Source organism: Thamnophis sirtalis, unplaced genomic scaffold (assembly GCF_051295495.1).
Source record: "Thamnophis sirtalis isolate CommonGarterSnake01/CBP01778 unplaced genomic scaffold, rThaSir2_p1.2 scaffold_12, whole genome shotgun sequence".
In the NCBI taxonomy this organism is placed as follows: Eukaryota; Metazoa; Chordata; class Lepidosauria; order Squamata; family Natricidae; genus Thamnophis; species Thamnophis sirtalis.
In genome coordinates, this window is record NW_028261392.1 from 50,290,675 (window position 1) to 50,313,017 (window position 22,343).

The 22,343-nt window shown below is 39.8% G+C and overlaps 1 protein-coding gene across 7 annotated transcripts in view; it reads left to right on the forward strand.

The window, feature by feature from the left end:
• The window catches only part of CNKSR2 (connector enhancer of kinase suppressor of Ras 2), a 270,841-nt gene that overhangs the window by 125,571 nt on the left and 122,927 nt on the right, over nt 1-22,343 (forward strand). For 3 of the 7 annotated variants that reach the window (XM_087726468.1, XM_087726467.1, XM_087726472.1), the window contains 2 exons: nt 4,515-4,583; nt 17,534-17,680. The exons of 2 other annotated variants lie outside the window; for them this stretch is intronic. In XM_087726468.1, the coding sequence (XP_087582594.1) occupies nt 4,515-4,583; nt 17,534-17,680 (216 nt within the window). The remainder of the gene's footprint in view (nt 1-4,514; nt 4,584-17,533; nt 17,681-22,343) is intronic. 2 more of the 7 variants (XM_014057257.2, XM_087726469.1) reach the window with 2 other exon arrangements.

Below are 22,343 nucleotides of genomic sequence, written 5' to 3' on the forward strand. Positions count from 1 at the left end.
AGCATCTGATCAAGGGGTCTTCTGGCCAGTCAGACCATTAGGGTCTTAGTGGGTCATCCTCTTCCAGCCACTAGGATAGATCCAGCCCTCCAGGAGTGGTTTTTGAGGATGCTTTCCCCCAAGCTTTGATCTCTTCTTGATCACTTCCTTAAGCTGACATCTTTGCATGGTCCCCTCGGTAGACGCAATTTCCTCTCCATGTTGACCACAACTGCAGGGTTTTCCTAATGTCAGACCTACTTCAATCTGATCCCTTAGAAAAGAAAGGCCTTTGATTCCATTTGGTTGAAACAAAAAGTTCTTTTTACTAAAAGATGTTGGCTGCAATAATGTCAGGTGAGCTCTGGGTTTCCTATGCTCAAAAGATACAGAAAGGTTTCCCCTCATCCCAGCCCTTCCTCTGTGACCAGTCTGTCTTCAGCTAATCAGAACTCAAAGTCAAAGTGTTTTGAGAATGCTGAGATGTTTTGGTGTAATTCACATTCTTTCTCAGGGTGCCAGGCCTTGGATGGTGGTACAAACTGTCTCCAAGCTTCTCTGGTCTTTATCACCTGTCATTCCCCCCTCCCTATTTCCCATCACACAGACAACTTTATTGCCCATTTATCCTCTCCCCTTTTAGCCTTTGATGGCAGGATGCTTGTGATGTGCCAAGCGGAGCTTGACTATTAGGAACTGCTCCATTCTAAGCCTCATTCCTCTCAATCACATAATGTAAAAAGAGCACTTCAGTTTTCCATGTATTTTCCAAGTCATACACTTATGCAAAGATATAGCTATTGCTAGTAAAAGGGCATGGAAATAATTCAAAAAGATACATTCAATGTGCTTCATTTATTTTATTTTTATCATATGTTAGAAGTCAGTAAATGCTGGTATAAAATACTGCTAGGATAAGTCATATTTTTGTGTTTTTAAAATAGATTTTGTAATTTCCAGATGGGTAGGTCAATCCTGGGATATACATAGAAATTGTATACGGAATAGCAAAACTGTATAGAACTCTGTTACATTCATAATAATCCTCTGACTGTATTTTAAGATCATTTGCACTTACAACTATTGCCTAAAATGGTGAAAATTTATGTTATCATTGTAGCAACAAGAAAAATTAATATAGTCAGAGATCCAAAACACATATAATAAGAGAACTGTAAATTAATCACTTACAACTAAATGAGCTCTCATTGGCAGTTTATGTAAAAGAATCCAAACTTTAAAAGACAGTTTTAGCATTGGAATAAAAAAATGCATTCAAATAATATAAATTAAATAGAAGTTTTTGTATTATGAATTTTCTTTGGAGAGACATTGTTGTGAAACATATTTGTGTTTTCGTGGATTAAAATAAATTGAATAAACTTTAGAAAAATATATATTATGGCCTATCTGAAAATTGTATGTCTTACTGTCTTATTGTTAAGAAATGTTATGGAGGCTACAGAAAATGTCTTTTGCTTTTAAATTGGGTATATTTGATTTAAGTGGGTCTAACATTGGTTACATTCCGAGAACAATTTCCATTTATTTGTCTGTTCTAAATATCCTTATTGTATAAACTGTGAGATTCTGCATTATAAATGATTCAAAATGCCTTTTCATTTGGGATAGACTTAGTGTGTCTATTAAAAATAAAAACATCAGTGGTGGATTTCCATTTTTTTTTACTACTGGTTTGCTTGTGTGTGCACGTGGGATGCTTCTGCGCATGTGCAGAAATGTCTGGGCGGGTGGGCAGAGCTTCTTCCTTCTTCAGCCTATCGTCTTATTTATTTACATTTACAAATTACATAGGTAGTGTTTTCAGGATTAAATACACCAATCCACCTGGAACTGAAAAACAACTTTTTCAGTTGGAGATGCTACCATAATGGATTGGATTGGATTTATTAAATTTATAGGCCGCCCAATCCTGAAGGACTCCGGGCGGCTTACAGAAAATAGATTTTAAAAATAAGGGTTAAAAACAAACAGAGGAAAACAGATTAAAACACATCATGCACCCAGTCTAATCAGGGCTGGACCTCGGTCAAAAGGTCAACAGCCTCAAGCCTGCCGGAATAGCCAGGTTTTGATAGCCTTTCGGAAGGCCATGAGAGTGGGTAGGGTCCGGATCTCTGGGCGTAGTTCATTCCATATGGTCAGAGCAGCTACAGAGAAGGCCCTCACCCGGGGAGCGGCCAGCCGACATTGTCTGGCTGATGGCACCTGGAGAAGGCCCAACCTGTGTGATCTTATCAGTCGTTGGGAGGTGTGCGGCAGACGGTCTCGCAGATATCCGGGCCCTAGGCCATGTAGGGCTTTAAAGGTAATAACCAGCACCTTGAATCGTGCTCGGAGACCAGTAGGGAGCCAGTGCAGCTCGCGGAGGATAGATGTACTGTAGGTGTACCTTGGTACACCCAGTATTGCTCACATGGCTGCATTCTGGACTAATTGTAGTCTCCGAACACTTTTCAGGGGCAGCCCTATGTAGAGCTCATTACAGTAATCAAGTCTTGAGGTGACGAGGGCATGAGTGACTGTTTGCAGTGCCTCCCGATCCAAATAGGGCCGCAACTGGTGCACCAGGCGAACCTGGGCAAATGCCCCCCTGGTCACAGCCGACAGGTGATGTTCTAATGTCAGCTGCGGATCCAGGAGGACTCCCAAGTTGCGGACCCTCTCTGAGGGGAGTAAATTTTCTCCCCCCAGGCTTAGGGATGGACTATCTGGGCTGTCCTTAGGGGGCAACATCCACAGCCACTCAGTCCTGTCAGGATTGAGTGCGAGTTTGTTCACTCCCATCCAGACCCTAACAGCTTCCAGGCACTGGCACATCACTTCCACCGCTAGGCTGAGCTGGCACGGGGCAGAAAGATACAACTGAGTATCATCCGCGTACTGGTGGTATTTAATCCCATGCTGATGAATGATCTCACCCAGTGGCTTCATGTAGATATTAAATAGGAGGGGGGACAAGACTGACCCCTGCGGCACCCCAGAATTAAGGGGCCTAGGGGTCGACCTCTGCCCTCCAACCAACACCGACTGTGACCTGTCGGAGAGGTAAGAGGAGAACCACCGTAGAATGGTGCCTCCCACTCCCACCTCCTCCAGCCGTCGTAGAAGGATACCATGGTTGATGGTATCGAAGGCCACTGAGAGGTCAAGGAGCACTAGGATAGATGAATGTCCTCTATCCCTGGCCCGCCAGAGATCATTGGTCAGTGCGACCAAAGCGGTTTCGGTACAGTAACCAGGCCTGAAACCGGACTGAAAAGGGTCTAGATAATCTGCTTCATCCAAGGTCCGTCGGAGTTGAAGGGCCACCACCTTCTCAACGACCTTCCCTAGAAAAGGGAGGTTGGAGACTGGATGATAGTTTTTAAGAATAGCTTGGTCCAGAGAAGGCTTCTTGAGGAGGGGCCTTACCACCGCTTCCTTCAGAGGTTGTGGGAAACACCCCTCCTGCAAAGACGAGTTCGTAATTTTCTGGAGCCAGCCTTGTGTTACCTCCCTGCTGGTCGAGACCAACCAGGAGGGACACGGATCCAGTAAACAGGTGGAGGCACTCATCCCTCCCATGGCCTTGTCCACTTCCTCAGGGGTGGCAAGCTGGAACTCATTCTAGGAAATCTGAGCAAGACCCTCCATCGGAATTTCCGCTGGTACTGTCCAAATGGAGTCAAGGTTTAGCTGAAGTCTGTTGTTCTGCCTTCCTCCTGTTGTTTGGATTTTAAAGCAGATATTGCTGTTTTAAATTTTAAAAAAATATTGTCTTGGCAATTATTGGATTTTTATTGATGAGGTTTTTGAATCATTTTGTTACTTTCATGAGCTGGTATGAACAGCTACTTATCTCACAAACAAATATTTTACTAGAATTTTCACATATAGAAAAAAAGATAATGAACATTCATGTTCAAATTAAAAAACAGTTACAGAAATAAATATTTTAGAAATATTTTTGCAATCGCTGCAGATTTTACATAAATTCATACTTGGCAAATATCTAATTGGCGGTCAAATTAGCAAACTGGATAACCATATTAAAAATACTCTTTATATTTCAACTATTAACAAAATTATATTAAAAGATATAAAATATTCCTCTGCCCCTGTCTCAAAATCCTAATGAAAATGTTCTGACTGTTGAAGGATAGTATTTAAAAAGAATGGGGGAAGAAAAATGGAAGATAATGAGTTAAACTTGAATGTTTGAGAGTTATTTTGAAATAATAGTTTCTATGCAGAATTATGAATTTATTTAATGGTTTAATCGTGATTTTATATTTGTGGTTTTCTATTTGTTTCCATATTTACATCCTAACTGGAAAATAATAAAAAATTGACATACACCGAAGAATTCCAAGCTTACATATTTTAAAATTTTTAAATTAATTTACACATTTACAAAACTATTTACTGGAAAATTTAAATACATTTTCCTATCTTAATTATTTTTTTGCAAAAGGAGAGATGATAATCTGTAAGAATTGTATTCTTTGTCATCTCTTTTATTTTAAATTCAGTCACCTGCAGATCGATGTAAGAAAATCCATGCTGGAGATGAAGTGATTCAAGTTAATCACCAAACTGTGGTATGTATAATTGAATTCTTTTCATTTGAAGAGGAAGATGCATTAATTTATCAGCAACTTATGTTAACAAGTTTAGTTTTTTATGTTGAGCAGCATCTGCATGAGATATTTAAAAATTAATTCTTGTGATGCTTATATATAGTCACTTCTTCAACAATTAAAAGAAAACATAGCTGGCCAGTTTATAAAAGTGAGATGCTGCCTCTTAAAAAAAAGTTTTGCTTTTCGTGATAATTTGCTGCTACTTGATGGGTATATTGAGCTGGGGTGGTGCAGTGGTTAGAATGCAGTACTGCTGCAGGCTGCTTCTGCTGACTGCTGATTGCCAGAAGTTTGGCAGTTCAAATCTCACTGGCTCAAGGTTGATGACCTTGACCTTATTATTGGGGGAGGGGGGCTTATTATTTTCTGGCAGGTGAGTTGGGTGAGAAGCAAGACACACATCTTACCTTTCCAGCTCCGTCGTGTTCCTTGCCATTGTGTTCAGGGAAACACATTAAAAAAAAAACCTTCTCACAAGTTCAGTCAAACTTCTCGAACTCACAAGAAGATTTTTTTACAAGATGCTTCCCTGGACACAACAGTGAGGAATGTGATGGAGCTGCCAATCTCTGGTAAGATGTGCGTTTCATGGTGCGGCGCAATTTGGGGGGGGGGTGGCAGGTGGGGCAGAGGATGGGGTAGGCCGGGCTGTGAGTCTTACCAGACACTGACAACTCCGTCACATCTCTCAGCCAGTCTGTGAAGGGAAACACCATGCACGGTAAAGAAAAACTTCTCATGAATGCGAGCAATTAATGCCCCACCTGCATGTTGTTTCTGGTATCTTTTACCAGTGTAGAGGGAGAGGGAGGTGGCAGGTGGGGCATGGAGTGAGATGTGGCTCCTCTTGCCGTCTTTCTCACCCCCTTGCCGAGCATGGCAGGACTTCCTGCCAATTGCTTAGCCACCCACCCCCTTTAGGGTTACAATTTGGGGGTAGCAGATGGAGTGGGGAGAAGCAAGGAGCATGTCCTAGTAGTACTGGAGACTTACAGCTCTGTCACATTCCTTGCTATTTTGTCCAGGAAGCACCCTGTAAAAAGAAACCTCACGATTCGAGAAGTTTGATTGAACTCGCAATGTTTTTTTTACAAGGTGTTTCCCTGGAGAAAATGGTGAGGAATGCAACAGAACTGCAAGTCTCTGGTACTGCTAGGATGCACACTTCGCTTCTCTCCCTTTCTACTTGCCACCCCTCTCGCTAAAGAGATGGCAGGGAAGGGAAGCAACTAGGATGCTGTTGCCATTGGGGTGGGTCGGGAGGTGTTGGGCCACGAGACGCGAGTCTTACCGGACAATGACAGCTCCCTTGCATCTCTCGGCCAGACTGCAGGAAAACACCTTGCACAGTAAAGAAAAACTTCTCGCGAGTATGAGAAGTTAATTGCTCGCACTCGCAAGAAGTTTTTCTTTACTGTGCAAGGTGTTTCCCTGCACAGACTGGCTGAAAGCCGTGACAGAGCTGTCAGTGTCCTGTAAGACTCGTGGCCCGGCCTGCCCCATCACCCACCCCACCTGCCACCCCCAAATTGCGCCCCACTGTGATAATGCGTGTCTTAACGGAGACTGGCAGCTCCATCGCGTTCCTCACCGTTGTGTCCAGAGAAAATTTTTGAAAAAAAACCCTCAAGAGTTCAAGAAGTTTGATTGAACTTGTGAGGGTTTTTTTACAAGGTGCTTCCCTGGAGAAAACGGCAAGGAACAGCACAGAACTCAAGTCTCCAATACCACTAGGATGCACATGTCGCTTCTCCCCCACCCCACCTGTCATCCCTCTTCCTAAAGAGATGGTGGGAAAGGGAAGCAGCCAGGATGCTGTTGCCATTGGGGCGGGGAGGTGGTCTTTTTGCGGGAGATGCTCTTTTTGTGCAGGAAGGAGTGGTGTGTGAGACATGTTGCTGGTCTGCCACTCTTTGTGTTGGGTCCTCTTTTTGCCAGGCAAAGCCTTACTGTAGTACATAGGCATGTAGGGTGCGTGGGGCATGTCCTCCCCTTCCCCCCCCCCTCTGGCCTTGCCTCCTCACCTTCGGTTGTTTGAGCTTAAAGCAACAAGTGGAAACACGCTCGACCCAGTGTTTCTCTCGGAGCAGTGGAGACGTGATCTTGAGCTAAGGGAAGTAGACATCTCACCCTTGTCATGGTCAGATCACTTCCTGTTTAGGCTGGATTTTCGGAGGCTTCTCCCCCACCGCAAGGAGGTGGAACCGATTAAGTGGTTCTGCCCCAGACACCTGATGGACCCGTTGGGATTTCAGAAGGAGCTTGGGAGATACCTGACTCACTTGCCCACAATCCAACAGAGTCCCTGGTCGCCGCTTGGAATACAGCGGTGACTGGGGCCCTAGATCGGATTGTGCCTTTGCGGCCTCTCTGCAGCAGTGGATCCAGGAGGGCTCCTTGGTTCACTGAGGAACTCCGAGAGATGAAGCGCCAAAAGAGACGCCTAGAGTGACGCTGGAGGGCTAGCAACTCCAAATCCGATCGAACACTACTAAGAGCCTTTATTAGGACTTATTTAGTGGCGATACGGGCGGCAAAATGTCCGCATTTTTCCACTCTCATTGCGTCCGCAGAATCTCCCTCAGCCGCCCTGTTTAGGATAACCTGTTCCCTCCTGAAAGGGGGGGAAACGGGGGATGCCTTACAGGGTTGAGCTGAGGAGTTTGCTCAGTTTCTGTCGGACAAAATCGCTTAGATTCGGACAGACCTGGACTCCATTTGGAGAGAACCAGCAGAGATGCCGAGGGAGGGTCTTGTTCAGACTTTCTGGAATGAGTTCCAGCTTGTCACTCCTGATGAAGTGGACAAGGCCATGGGAGCGTTGAGTGCCTCCACCTGTTTACTAGATCTGTGTCCCTCCTGGCTGGTTTCGACCAGCAGGGAGGTAACACGAGGCTGGCTCCAGAGAATTACGAACACCTCTTTGCGGGAGGGATCTTTTCCACAACCTCTGAAGGAGGCGGTGGTGAGACCCCTCCTCAAGAAGCCTTCTCTGGAACCAGCTATTTTTAAAAACTATCGTCCAGTCTCCAACCTCCCTTTTTTAGAGAAGGTTGTTGAGAAGGTGGTGGCCCTCCAACTCCGACGGACCTTGGATGAAGCAGATTATCTAGACCCTTTTTAGTCTGGTTTCAGGCCTGGTTATTCCACCGAAACTGCTTTGGTCGCACTGACCGATGATCTCTGGCGGGCCAGGGACAGAGGGCATTCCTCTGTCCTTGTGCTCCTTGACCTCTCAGCGGCCTTCGATACCATCGACCATGGTATCCTTCTGCAATGGCTGGAGGAGGTGGGAGTGGGAGGCACTGTTTTACGGTGGTTCTCCTCCTACCTCTCCGACAGGTCGCAGTCAGTGTTGGTTGGAGGGCAGAGGTCGACTCCTAGGCCCCTCAATTATGGGGTGCCGCAGGGGTCGGTCCTGTCCCCCCTCCTATTTAACATCTACATGAAGCCACTGGGTGAGATCATTCACCGGCACGGGATTAAATATCACCAATACGCGGACGACACTCAGTTGTATCTTTCCGCCCCATGCCAACTCAGTGTAGCGGTGGAAGTGATGTGCCAGTGCCTGGAAGCTGTTAGGATCTGGATGGGAGCGAACAAACTCGTGCTCAATCCTGACAAGACCGAATGGCTGTGGATGTTGCCCCCTAAGGACAGTCCATCTAGTCCGTCCTTAAGCCTGGGAGGAGAAAATTTGCTCCCCTCAGAGAGGGTCCGCAACTTGGGGGTCCTCCTGGACCCGCAGCTGACTTTGGAACATCACCTGTCAGCTATGACCAGGGGGGGGGGCTTTGCCCAGGTTCGCCTGGTGCACCAGTTGCGGCCCTATTTGGACCGGGAGGCACTTCAGACAGTCACTCACGCCCTCGTCATCTCAAGACTGGATTACTGTAATGCGCTCTACTTGGGGCTGCCCCTGAAAAGTGTTCGGAGACTACAATTAGTCCAGAATGCAGCCGCACGAGCGATATTGGGTGTACCAAGGTACACCCATACTACACCTATCCTCCGCGAGCTGCACTGGCTTCCCATTGGTCTCCGAGCACGATTCAAGGTGCTGGTTATCACCTTTAAATCCTTACATCGCCTAGGACCCGGATACCTGCAAGACCGTCTTCTGCCACATACCTCCCTTAGATCAATAAGATTGCACAGGATGGGCCTTCTCCGGGTGCCTTCAGCGGGACAATGCCGGCTTGCGACACCTAGGAGTAGGGCTTTCTCTGTTGCTGCTCCAGCCCTATGGAATGAACTGCCCCCATATTTTAACACAGAAGCAGCCATGAGGTGACTATGGTCGCCGCCTCCTGCACCTCAAAAATAATAAGACCTCCCTGAAAATAAGGCCACATGCTTATTTCGGGGGTCAAAAGAAAATAAGACCCTGTCTTATTTTCGGGAAAACAGGGTAGCACATATGTGCGAGGGGAACCTTTACCTTTACCTTATGTAAGTTGATCTAGGAAATTCAGGTTTGTTTTCCTGATTGTAAAGTAAAAAAATATCTATCCTTGAAGAAAACATTGACAAACATCTGTAACACTGTACAACACCCCCCCCCCCCCACTATAGTAGATTCAGTATGCAGAAACTGAGGTTAATTTGAGTGAGTTTGTAAATTTATTTAGTCTGGCAATGAAAGGTCTATAACTTGGGATGATGTTGATGCTCCTACATTTCTGTAGTGATGGACAAAAATGTGATCCATAGGAAATGAAATAAGTTCTATGGCACTATGTAAAAGGCAGATGAAGATGTTATGCTATTTAGGATTGACCAGCTGCCATCGCAGCAGGACACATATGGGCTAGCGGGGCTCCATAAAACCCAGCCAATACTTGCTTGCCAGGCGACTCTACAGGGCATAATTAACAGGAATTACCCCTGAAACTGAATACTTGGCTTGGTGGATTAATGAGATTTGGGAAATATGGTGGGCTGCTCTGGATTATTAATACTAACTGATAGAACATCCTATGAGGCAAAAGAAGAAAAATTAAACAAGACTTATAAATTTTGATAACTTCCACCGCAAATTGGAAAATTCTGAGGACTATAAATTTTGTGGATTTTGAGGAACAGTTCTAGGACTGAGTAGATTTTACTAATATTGGCTTTTTTTGTGTTTCTGGGCAATTGAGACATTGGAATCTTTGTGGATTATTGAGTAACTTTCAGCCCATTAAATTAATGCAAAATGTTTCAACTTGGAAAAACAAATACATTTCAAAAAGAAATACTATTGACAGTTCAATATATTCAGGAAACTAATGACAAGGAATCATAGGGAGATGGTGGAATTGACGCAGGATACAGATGTGAGACTAGAAAACCCTCAGCAAATTATAATGAAAGATGAACAAAAAAAAAGCAGAAAGTGGGATTATGACCAGTTGGCATCACAGCAGGATGGTTATGGGCTAACAGGGCTCCCTGGGAGCTTCACGAAACCCAATCAATACCTGTCTGCCAGGAGACCCTACAGGGCCAAAGCCACCCTGGAGGGGTGGTGAAGAAAGGAGGGATACTTTGTAGATTGCAAGGAAACAGCAATTTTCTGATATGATCCAAAAAAACCTCTCCTGATCAGCAGCGGAAACAATGTCCATTTTTGGCAAGACCAAAGCTGTGACAACTGGGACAAGAAGAATATGTGCTGGAGCGAGTTGTGAGCAGTGGATTGAAACTGGGTGAGATAAACTTAAACCCAAATAAAAGAACTTTCAAAAAAAGATTCTCCAAAAAGTTAAGAAAGCAGTGATTTATTACATGGAGAAAGATCACAGACCTAAAAATGAAACAAACTATCAAGGGAAGATTGTGAAGCTTTAAAATAAAGAAGGACTGGAACTGTTAGCAATGTAAAAAGGGATTGAATTTGTGGCTAATATCTCTTGATTATTGCAAGAACTCGTGCAAAAAAAGAGGAATTTTGCTTCTCATTTCTCCTATTTTTTCCCTGAGTTTAACGATGTTTAAAGCTGGATTTTAGGGCGGGGCACCATTTACTGGTTAAAGAAGATATTATTGTTGTTGTTGTTGTTGTTGTTGTTGTTATTATTATTATTATTATTATTATACAATTGTATCACAGCGGCCAGTTGTTTCGCCGGATTTGGCATTGGTTACTAGTCGGGCCCCACCCAGGGGCCTAGGACGTCGTAACGTATTTTCGTAATATGCGTGCAGATCCAAGCAGTGTGGATTTTTGCATTTGACTGATGGTGATTTTGTCAATTTTTAACTGTTTTAAATGTAATTCGAGTGCTTTTGGAATAGCACCCAGTGTTCCAATTACCACTGGAATTACCACTGCTGGTATGTGCCATAGTCGTTGAATTTCAATTTTTAAGTCCTGGTATTTTACGATTTTTTCAAGTTCCTTCTCGGCGACCCTGCTATCACCTGGTATTGCGATGTCTATGATTGTGACCTTATTTTTCTCAACCAGTGTGATGTCTGGTGTATTATGCGCCAGTATTTTGTCTGTTTGTATGCGAAAATCCCACAAGATCTTGACCATCTGATTTTCGGTGACTTTTTCAGGCTGATGTTCCCACCAGTTTGTTGCTGTTTTAATATTATAATTTTTGCACAAATTCCAATGGATCATTTGTGCTACTGAATTGTGCCACAATTTATAATCAGTCTGCGCAATTTTTTTACAGCAGCTGAGTATGTGATCAACAGTTTCATCAGCTTCTTTGCAAAGTCTGCATTTGGCATCAACAGAGGATTTTTCGATTTTGGCCTTAATGGCATTTGTGCGGATAGCTTGTTCTTGCGCAGCCAGGATTAGTGACTCTGTTTCTTTCTTTAATGTACCTGTTGTTAACCATAACCAAGTTTGTTCACTGTCCACTTTATCTTTTATTTTTTCCAGAAATTGGCCATGCAGTGCTTTGTTCTGCCAACTCTCCATTCTTGATTTTATCACATCTTTTCTGTATTCTTGTTTCGTCTGTTGGGCCTTCAGTAGATTTTTGTTCTTTACTTCGATTAATAGATGTTCTTGACTTTCTTTTAAATAATCAGCCAGTGCATGTTTTTCTTCTTCAACTGTTTGCTTCACTTGTAATAATCCTCTGCCACCTGATTTTCGGGGCAGATACAGTCTATCAGTATCACCACGTGGATGTAAACTGTAGTGCATTGTCATTAGTTTTCTGGTTTTTCGGTCCAAAAGGTCCAAATCAGCTTGTGTCCAGTTAACTATACCAGCTATGTATCTTATAACTGGTATTGCCCAGGTATTTATGGCCTTGATTGTATTTCCACCATTCAATTTAGATTTAAAAATTTTCCTAACTCTGTTGGTGTACTCTCGCCTGACAATAGTTTTTACTTCTCCATGCTTGATGTTATCCAACTGCAGAATGCCTAAGTATTTGTAGGCTTCATTTTCTTTGCATTTAATTAATTGGCCATTGGGCATTTCAATTCCCTCACATGCAGTGATTTTGCCCCTTTTTATGGATACAGTGGCACATTTTTCCATGCCAAACTGCATTGAAATATCGGTGCTGAATACTCGGACTGTGTTTGTCAATGATTGGATTTCTATTTCTGACTTTCCATAGTGTTTCAAATCATCCATATATAGTAAATGCGAATTTTTTTTGGCTTCTTTGGCTGTTTGGTAGCCTAATTTCATTTTTTTTAAGATTACTGATAGTGGGATCATTGCGATGATGAAGAGAAGAGGTGAAAGTGAATCACCCTGGAAAATTCCTCGCTTGATATTAACCATTCCGCAGATCTCATTCCCTACTGCCAACTCAGTTCTCCATTGTTTCATCGCCTTTTCAGTAAAGGATGTAATATTTTTGCTAATGACAGTTGTTTCTAAGCATTTTATGATCCAACTATGTGGCAGTGAGTCAAATGCCTTTTTGTAATCAATCCAGACCATATTCAAGTTCGTTTTTCTGTTCTTACAATTTTCTAATATCATTTTATCAATTAGGAGCTGATCTTTTGTGCCCCTGCTCCTTCTTTTGTTGCCTTTTTGCTCTACTGGCAAGATGTTGTTTGTTTCCAGATAATCCATCATGTTATCTGCAATAATGCCTGTGAGTAATTTGAAGGTTGTTGGCAAGCATGTTATTGGTCTGTAGTTTTCAGGTGTTGTTCCTTTAGTTGCATCTTTCTGAATCAAGTATGTTTTTCCAGTTGTCAACCATTCATCAATTTGGCCCTTTTGTAAAATTTCATTCAGTTGCCTGGCCAATATTGCATGTAAACTGGTCAGATATTTGAGCCAGAAACCATGTAATTGTTCCTTTCCAGGTGATGTCCAATTCTTTACCTTTTTAACTCGATTTTTGACCATCTCAGTTGTTATTTCTAATACTTGCATTTGTTTGTTGCCAATGCTTTTCTCAAAGTCATGTATCCACTTTGCTTCCTTATTGTAGTCCTTTGCATTTTCCCACAATTCTTTCCAGAATTCAATTGTGGCCTGCTTTTCTGGTTTTTCACTTTTGGTGTCACCATTCACATTAAGACTTTGATAAAACGCCGTTGGTCTGATCGAAATTGCTGATTTTGTTTATATTGGATGATTTGTGCCTCATATCTTTCAATTTTTCTAGCTGTTGCTGTTATCCGCTGTTTTACAATCTCTACAGCTTCATTGATATTTCTTGTATCTAATCTATATCTTCTGATTAGCCGATCTATGGTTTTGTTGTTTTTAAGCCATTGCTCATGCATGTTCTTTAAGTTACTAGCATCTGCCCTTAATTCTTTGACTTTTTGTTCTAATCGGATTTTCCACTTTGGCTTTGATGCTTTTTCTGCTGTGTGACTAGGTACTTTGATTTTAATGCCTAGTTCATTAGTGACTATTACAGCTGCGCTGTACATTAACTGGTTCGTTTCCAAGATGGATCCCGATTCAAGTGTTGAAAACACTGCATTAACCATTTTCATGATAGGGGCCAAAATTTTCTTTGGCACAGTTTTTAGTGATGGTAAACGTTGCCTTTCCTCATTAAGCAGAAAATGCTCCATGATCTTATCCTTCAATTCTTTTTGTTTTTGAGTTAGTTCATCAGTTGGTTCAGTGATAACTGGTTCTAGTGGTGTTGGTGTTAATGACAGTCGAATTAATGATAGTTCTAAATCTTTATTAAGTTGTTTATATTCCAATTCCATTTTTTCCATCCTCTGGTCTGATAGTTCTATTTTTTCTTCCATACACTGGATTTTCTCTTCATTGATTGTTAAGGCCTTCTGTATCTTTTCAATTTTGTCATCTACCATCTTAATAGTTCCTTTCAATTCTCCCATTTCATTTTTCATTTCTTCATGATTCCTCCTTGTTTCTTCATGATTAGTAGTTGTCACTTCTTGGCTTTTCGCCAGTGTCTCTTGTATCATCTGGAGGATTGATTGCATACTCTGCATCATTGGAGCTGGTCCCGCTGTTTCTGCCATCTTTTCACTTTTCTCCAACCCCAACGCACTCTCAATTGATCTTTGATTTGATTTGAGGAGGGAGGGTGTTGCAGAGATCACATTGGGTGTAGTTTTTTTCACTAATTTTACTGAAGTTGCCATTTTTTATCCCCCTATTTATCCTTGCCCACAATTGCATATAAGTTTTACTTTTGCTTCTACTTTGTCAGTAATATTTATGATATAAATAATTGTATATTTCAATATTCAACAATAATTAACTGTCCTTAATATCACATTTCAATCCCTAAACATTCCTATGTAGTATTCTATCCTATTTGATTATTTGGTTTTTGGTCTTTACTTAATATATATCATAGATTTATAAATTACACTATTATCTTATACCAATAAATGTCTCTCAATTTTATCAATTATGCAAGCATTCAATCCTAGTAATTAGTCTCTCTGTGTATATTATCAGAGATTTTCTTACATCAGATTTCAGGGTTCGGATTTACAGTCCACTAGGTGTCACCCTTTCCTCAGTTCACTGTTATTATCCACGAAGCAAAATTCTCTTTCTCTATCTGTTGTCTCTGGCACTGTTCCAAGCTCCGAGGCAAATAAATGTCAAATACTTATAAATTCAACAAGCAGCAGAAGGAAGCGTGAGCAGAAAAAGAAAAGGAGCTCAGTGTACCAACCCGACTGTTAAACAATCTCTTCTTTGAGCTTTCCAAATCTTTTCGGCAAATATTATTTTCGACTGCACTCCTTTTTGTCCATGTCGGATTTTCGTTCTCACTGTGGCTAAATCCTTTAACCTCTTCCGGCTGTCCCTTCTGTCTCAGCGTCTCTGCTCCAGTTCTTTTCGGCAAAATTGAGCTGCAAAAACAGCTTCTCTCCTGGCTCTTTCTTCTTTCCAGCTCACCCTCTCTGCCAGTTTCGCGTTGCCTTCCTCTTTGGGTTGTCAGCAATAGTAACAAGTATTCCAATTTCCACTGCTTCTCTGTCTATTTGCTCCCTTCTTATGCGGTCGCCATCGCTCCGGTCCTAACCAAAAGGCAGGATAGCTCCTCGTCCGTTTAGGGGATTTCTCCTATCCGCAGGAGGATTTTTTACCTTCAGCAACAAACCTTATTCTTAACTCTGACTATCAGCAGAAATCTATTTCAATTTGGGTCAGATTTACGGTGTATTGTAACTTTTGATATTTAAAACTGCTAGTTAAATTTCAGATTTTTAGAGGAGCTGGGGAGAGTACATAAATGTTAAACTCAAATTTGCATATTTGATAATATATAAAAATATATGATGCTTCAGTGAACAGTTAATAAAAAAATCTGACTTGATATATGTAATTGAATCTATAAACTAAGCTTTTTTGAATTCTGGAAGCTGTAGTAGTCCAATATATTTGAAGGACACAGGGCTGGAGAAATTTTGCCTAGATATTTTAGAATGCTTTTATTATTAAGATCATTAGCCCATTATTAGATGTATTGAATCTCTTTATGCTGGTTCTTAAGTAAATGATTGGGGTAAATTAATGATAAGGGTTTTAAGAAAAAACATATAGTTCTCTGTTTTACAGTTTTCAAGAGTATATGTTCATTCATTATAGGGATTCAATAGGAAATAATATGAGTGACCTTCACTGTAGCCATTATATTTTACTGATTTCACAATTATCTTTTGAAAATGTTTCAAATTTTTGCTGTAAATTGCCAGTTGATTGTAGTTTAAAATGTTATTTTGTATTCAATTCAGCAAGCTGAAGTAGAAACTAAGAGAAAAAGTATTACCTTGTCTCGTCACCTCCTAAAGAGTTATTGGGAAAGTTATTTGTATATTTCACAGATAGTAACATGTACTACTGTGACTACTCTTGTTGCTCTAAGTTTTAAACATTGGCTTTTAGTATATAAGGGGAAATGAATTAAATAAGTTTTTCAAATTCAGTGTACTTATTGTTTTGTACTTCAAGGCAAAACATTTCATAATTATCTTGGTTCATTTTTTAAATCGTCTACTTATAAATGCATTAAAGCGGGAAAGATAGAATTATATACCCAGCAATAGTAGTATCAAGTGGCATTTTAGCACTAAATCAGTAATGTAGAAAGCCACTTCCCACTATTTAAAAAAAAATTAAATGCATTTTATCTCCAGAGTCTCTGAAATCTAAAAGCAAATTTAACCCAGTATTTTAGACCAGGGGTGGGTTCCAGCTGCCGCTACTGCCTGTTTGCTCAGGGATGCCCTGTGGGTGTGCGCACAGGGGCGCATGCACAGTACTATAAAAATACTTCTGTGCACGTGCAGAAGCAAAAAACAAGATGGTGGCGCCTATGGCGGCACCAATATAACCGGTTTGGGGGTGTGGCTGGCGGAGTTACTACCTACTCAGCCAAACCAGTAGGAATCCACCTCTGCTTTAGACACAACAGTTCTCTTTGTGTACAGTGTGTGTTGTCATATATGTAAAAGATCATTCAACACACATCACTGTTTTTTGTAGCTTCATATGAATGACTCCAGAAGTGATAGCAGAGAGTGATATCAATGTATTCTTTCAGAAAACATTTATTCTGACCTTACCTGCCTTAGATCTGTTGTAAAGTTACAATGAATTCCAAATTTCCATACACATGATACACAGGTATGTGTATCATGTGATCACCTTTTGTGACCTTCTGACAAGCAAAATCAATAGGGAATTCAGAATCACTTAACAACCATGTTACTAAGTTAAAAACTGCAGTGATTCACTTACAGGCTGTGGCAAGAATGGGGCAAAATTTACTTACCAGTAATAAGTGTCTTGCCTAGCATTGGAAATTTTGGGCTCAATTGTGGTCATAAGTCGAGGACTTTCTGTACTGTATCTGTAATACTACAATGTTTGCTACCAAGGCTAATTTATATATGTGTGTGTGCACTTATTAATAATTTTTGAACAATTTGAAAGTTAATTTTTTGTTACAAAAAGACAGGCATTTTAGTGTTTGTTTGTTTTTTTCCCCCTTTGGTCAGTCTGAAAAAATAATATTTTAATGATTAATTTTTTAACATTAATGCCTACTGAAATGATGGATTAATAGCATGGTTAATTTAAGAGCATAATTAAACTTGATTGTGCAGCTAAAATAATGCTAGCTAAGTTGTAGGAAAATATTTGTTTTTAGCTCTATCTGGGAGTGTTCCACTGCTGAACTCTAACTAGTTTGAATTAATTATTGAAAGAACTCATAAAAATAAGAATATATTCCCCAGTTTGCACCAGTGATATATACTCTAATTTTAAAAATCAGATAACCCTTTCTAATGCATTCCAGTACTACTGATTTTAAACAGCATGCTTTAGTGATGTCAACTGTGAAATTTTAAACAGCAGTCTGTAAAATCTAATTATTTTACTAATCTTATTAAAAGGGGAGGATTACACTGTGAATAATTTATCTCAACTTTATTGTAATAATTTTGCTGGTTACCAGGTGGGGTGGCAGTTGAAAAATTTGGTGAATGCACTACGAGAGGATCCGAGTGGTGTTATCTTAACTTTGAAAAAGCGACCTCAGAGCATGCTTACCTCAGCACCAGCTTTACTGAAAAATATGAGATGGAAGCCCCTTGCTCTGCAGGTAACAATGCTTAATCATAAATCATACACCATCATTTTAGCTTTAGATTATCTCAGTGCTGCTCTATTATGCTTCATTTTAGCAGCATATGTGGATTTAATCTTGTATGCTTTGAAAATGCTTTGTGAAATATCTGCAGATTTATTTGCTATCTTAAATTAATATTAAATCCACAGCTTGCAAATTTGAGGAAATCTTTCATTCCTAACTTTTAAATGCATATATAACCTGAATTTTACATATCCTTTTTAAAATGCATAAAATTATATGCCTTATTAAATAAATAATTTAATATGAAGTAAAAATAAAATACTAATCTCATGCTTGTGCCTTTCGATTTGTTCATTTTTAAAATATGAATCACCTTCCTCTGTTTAGTGATCAAGTGATACTTTGCAGAATAGAACGAAATCAGTGGGTGCAAATCAAATTTCAAGTTGCTTGAGTTCAAGATGAATTTTGGTAGAAGAATTTGATGCTGTTTTCAACATTTTGGGAACGTTCTGTGCTTAGGCTGTCCTGAAAATGAAATGGATTGTTTTTAGCTTGAAATGATTCAGATTTTAAATTGTTTCTATATCTCTGGAAGGAAGGTGTCCTAGATACATGGATTATTTCAGTTTTCCAGGCAAAAGGAAATAACATTTCTTGTACTTTGGCTCCAAGCCAAGTGACATTTACTCTTTCCATCACGTTGTAGATACCATGTGTAGATTTTTGGAGAAGTTGCTTAAAAGAGTTAGGGGCTTGCAAAAATATTTACTTTTATTTTTGAAGACAATTTAGTAGGTTGTTGCCATATATTGAGATATTGTTGCTCTTATAAACATCACTTGTACACTATGTTTATATATTTTCAGAAACAAAAATAATAAAATGGAATATGAATTAAGAAAATTGTACTTTTGCAGTATAGGTCCACACAATATCTTACATTAAGTTTGAGGTGTGGCATTGCTAAACTGTTCTGGAACATGTATAAACTTAATGTATAAACACATAAAAGCAATTTCAATAACAACATATTCTGTTACATAATATTTATATCATAGTTTTTCCTAAGAATATTTTACCCTCAACTTTATTTAATGCATTTGAAGGAATGAATAAGAAAAGTATTTTGTGTGGAAAATTGGATGGGCAGAATTTCATTAATTAGTACAAATATTTGGTACTATCCAATAATTCTGAGATTAGAGAGATCCCACATTCAAACAGTGTACCTTCAAACTGAGAAGCTAGAGAGTGAATGACAAAACTGTGATGTCATAAAGCAAATTACACTTGTAAGTATGTGTGGTAGTACTATCATAATACTCATTTTATCATTTGCTCTCTCTTCCTCTCTATTAGAAACTAGGATGGTGGCTGTGAGATTTGTTTTAGATCTTAAAAAATACTTTGACATGTAAGTGAAATAAATAAATCTTTGTGACTCTCCTATATAATACCTGAAAATTATGAAAAGATCAATATGTATGCCAGTCATTATACTATTGTACAGGTAGTTCTCAACTTACAACTATTCATTTAGTGGTCATTTGAAGTTACAATGGCACTGAAAAAAAATATTTATAATCAGTTTTCACATTTATGAACATTACAGTATCTCATTAATCACATGATCAAAATTCAGGCATAGTTGGCATGTACCCTGTTTCCCCAAAAATAAAACCTACCCAAAAAATAAGACCTAGCATGTTTTATGAGTGTGGCTAATATAAGCCCTACCCCCCAAAATAAGCTCTGCTTAAGAACCTGCACAGCCAGTTGCCCACCCATCCCATTTGGTTGCTCACGTTGCCACAGCCATAAGACAAGGCGGAGGGGTGGAACTGCTCCATGTGCCCTGCACCAGCTTACCTGAGGACGTATACAGCCAAGCCATCTATGCCCACCTACCTCACAGTGACAGCACTGGCAGCCATGTGCAACAGGAGCCCACATGGCCAACAGCCCACATCTTCTGTTTGCTTGTGGCTACAACAGAGCAGGAGGCCAAGCAGTTGGTGCTTCAGCCACAAAGTAAGACTGGTATCAGGGCATGGATGGCCTGGCTGAAGGGGCCCTGAGGTAAGCCAGTACAGGGTGTGGGGCAGCTCCATTTCCCCTGCCTCACGGCTATGGCAAGCCACACAGCCTCCTATCCCACCATGAGCAAGCAGAAAAAGTGAGCCTCCTGTACATGGGAAAAAAGTAAGACACCCCATGAAAATAAGCTCTATTGCTTATTTTCAGGCCCAAAAGAAAATAAGACCCAAACTTATTGCCTAGGACCTGGATATCTCCGTAACCGCCTCCTGCAACATACCTCCCAGCGTCCAATAAGATCGCACAGGGCGGGCCTTCTCCAGGTACCGTTGGCCACACAGTGCTGTCTGGCAGCTCCTCGGGGAAGAGCCTTCTCTGTTGCTGCCCCGGACCTTTGGAACGATCTACCCCCTGAGATCCGGACCCTCACCACTCTCCTGGCCTTCCGTAAGTCCGTTAAAACCTGGCCGTTCCGGCAGGCCTGGGGCTGTTGATCTTGACTGAACTTCATCCCCATTATAACTGAGTGCATGTTGTGTTTTCTGTTTTTAAGTTGTACTGTTCTGTGTTTTAATCTTTTAAAATCTTTTTTAAATTGCTTTTATGTAAGCCGCCCGGAGTCCTCCGGGATTGGGCGGCATACAAATCTATTAAAATTACAAATTACAAAATTAAATTTTGGGGGAAACACAGAGATTTATGATAGTTGTGGTATCCTGGGGTCATGATCACCATTTGTAACCTTCCCAGTTGACTTCCAACAAGCAAAGTCAATGGAGGAATCCAGGTTTGCTGAACCAACACATAATTTACTTAACTGCAGTGATTTGGTTAATGATTGGGCAAATATGTCATAAAATGGGGTGCAATTCACTTAACAACTGCCTTGCTTAGCAACAGAAATTTTGGGCTTGGTTGTGGCCATAGCTGAGAATTACCTGTACATAACTAATCCACATATACAAATATTATGTTGTTTTGCTGTTATACTGCTCTACTTCCTAGAGGAGCCAGAAATGTGCACAAAAGAAAAAATAAGAACAATCAAGAATTAAAGTTTATCCTAAAATAAGACAATAACACCTATATAAATAATGGCATTAAAACCATTGTTTTTTTTAAAAAAAAATCAAATAAAAGGTATTTTTATAATATTCAGCCAGAATATTTATAATAACTGTATTAGCAGTTCCCTTCTTATTAGGTTATATTTTTGCCTTAATAATAACAATGTTTTTGTTATTATTTTAATCATTTTGTTCTGTTTTAATATCTATTAATAAATTTGGTAAACTATCTAGAGTTCAGCTGGTTTCAGGTAGATATATTTCCTATATAACTATAATAATATTCACCACAGCCTTCATTTGTTAAAACTGAAATTACAGAGGGAATGCATGTTTTTTCTGAGAACAATTATTGCTACACTTGCTTTTCAGGGATATAATTGTCCGTTTGTTGTTCATGCAATCATTACTTATTGTTTTCTTTTTGGGCAAATAAACTGCAGTTGCAATCATTTTTTCAAAATTTTATAGTCTTAAAGTTATTGTATTTTAAATCATTCTTCTTTATCACATTGCAGGTTTTTGGCATATATTCACTTCCCAATCTCAATATTTCTCTTTTTGGGGAAAGAGTTTTTTAACTTGTAATAGGATCTAAGAATTCAAATAGACCTACTGATTGAAATTAATGAAAAAGCTATGTTTTTGGCGTGGAAGTTACTAGCCTATCTTTTATTACTCTTCCTTAAAGAAAATAATTCATATGTAATATTATTTCAAGAGAGTATAATGTTTAAAGAGAAAAATAAGTATCTTGAATAAAAATTCTCTGGATATGTCTCCGGTAAATGAATACTGGTATAGCCTTAAGTGACCAGATAGATTTTTTTTGATGTTGGTTGTTTATCCATAACCATAATTTTTGCTGTTGATTGAAATTAAGAGGAGATCAATGTTGCTCTCCTCTTAAAAGTTCAGGTTTTTAGGCATAAGGTTGTAAAGATTTTCTTGTTTAGGAAAAAATGCTGTTTCTGTAGAAAAATATATATGCTACACCTAGGATTTCTATTAGAATTTTTTTTCTGTATTGCTAACAAAGGTTTAATGAACAAATTAGGAAAACTGATTGAATACCCTAAGCCTTTCATTACATGTAGTCCTCAAATTATGATCACAACTGAGCCCAAACTTTATGTTGCTAAGTGAAGTGAAACATTTGTTAAGTGAGTTTCCCTCATTTTATCACTTTTCTTGACACAGTTGTTAAGTTGAATTATTGCATTTGTTAAGTTAGTAAATGGTTGTTAAGTGAATCTGAATTCTCCATTGACTTTGCTTATCAGAAAGTCACAAAAGAGTGTCACATGACCTAGGGACATTGCAACCATCATAAATATGAACCACTTGCCATGCATCTGAATTTTGATCATGTGACCATGAGGATGCTACAAGGGTCATAAGTGTGAAAAATGGTCATAAGTCACTTTTTTCACTATCTGGAACACTTATTTTATATTTCATGTAGATTTTTGCTCTAGTTGCTGACTTCAGCAAAAACAACTATGCAAATTTTTTTTGAGGTTTTATTTATTTTAATTATATAACATTCAATTTCCATCAAACAG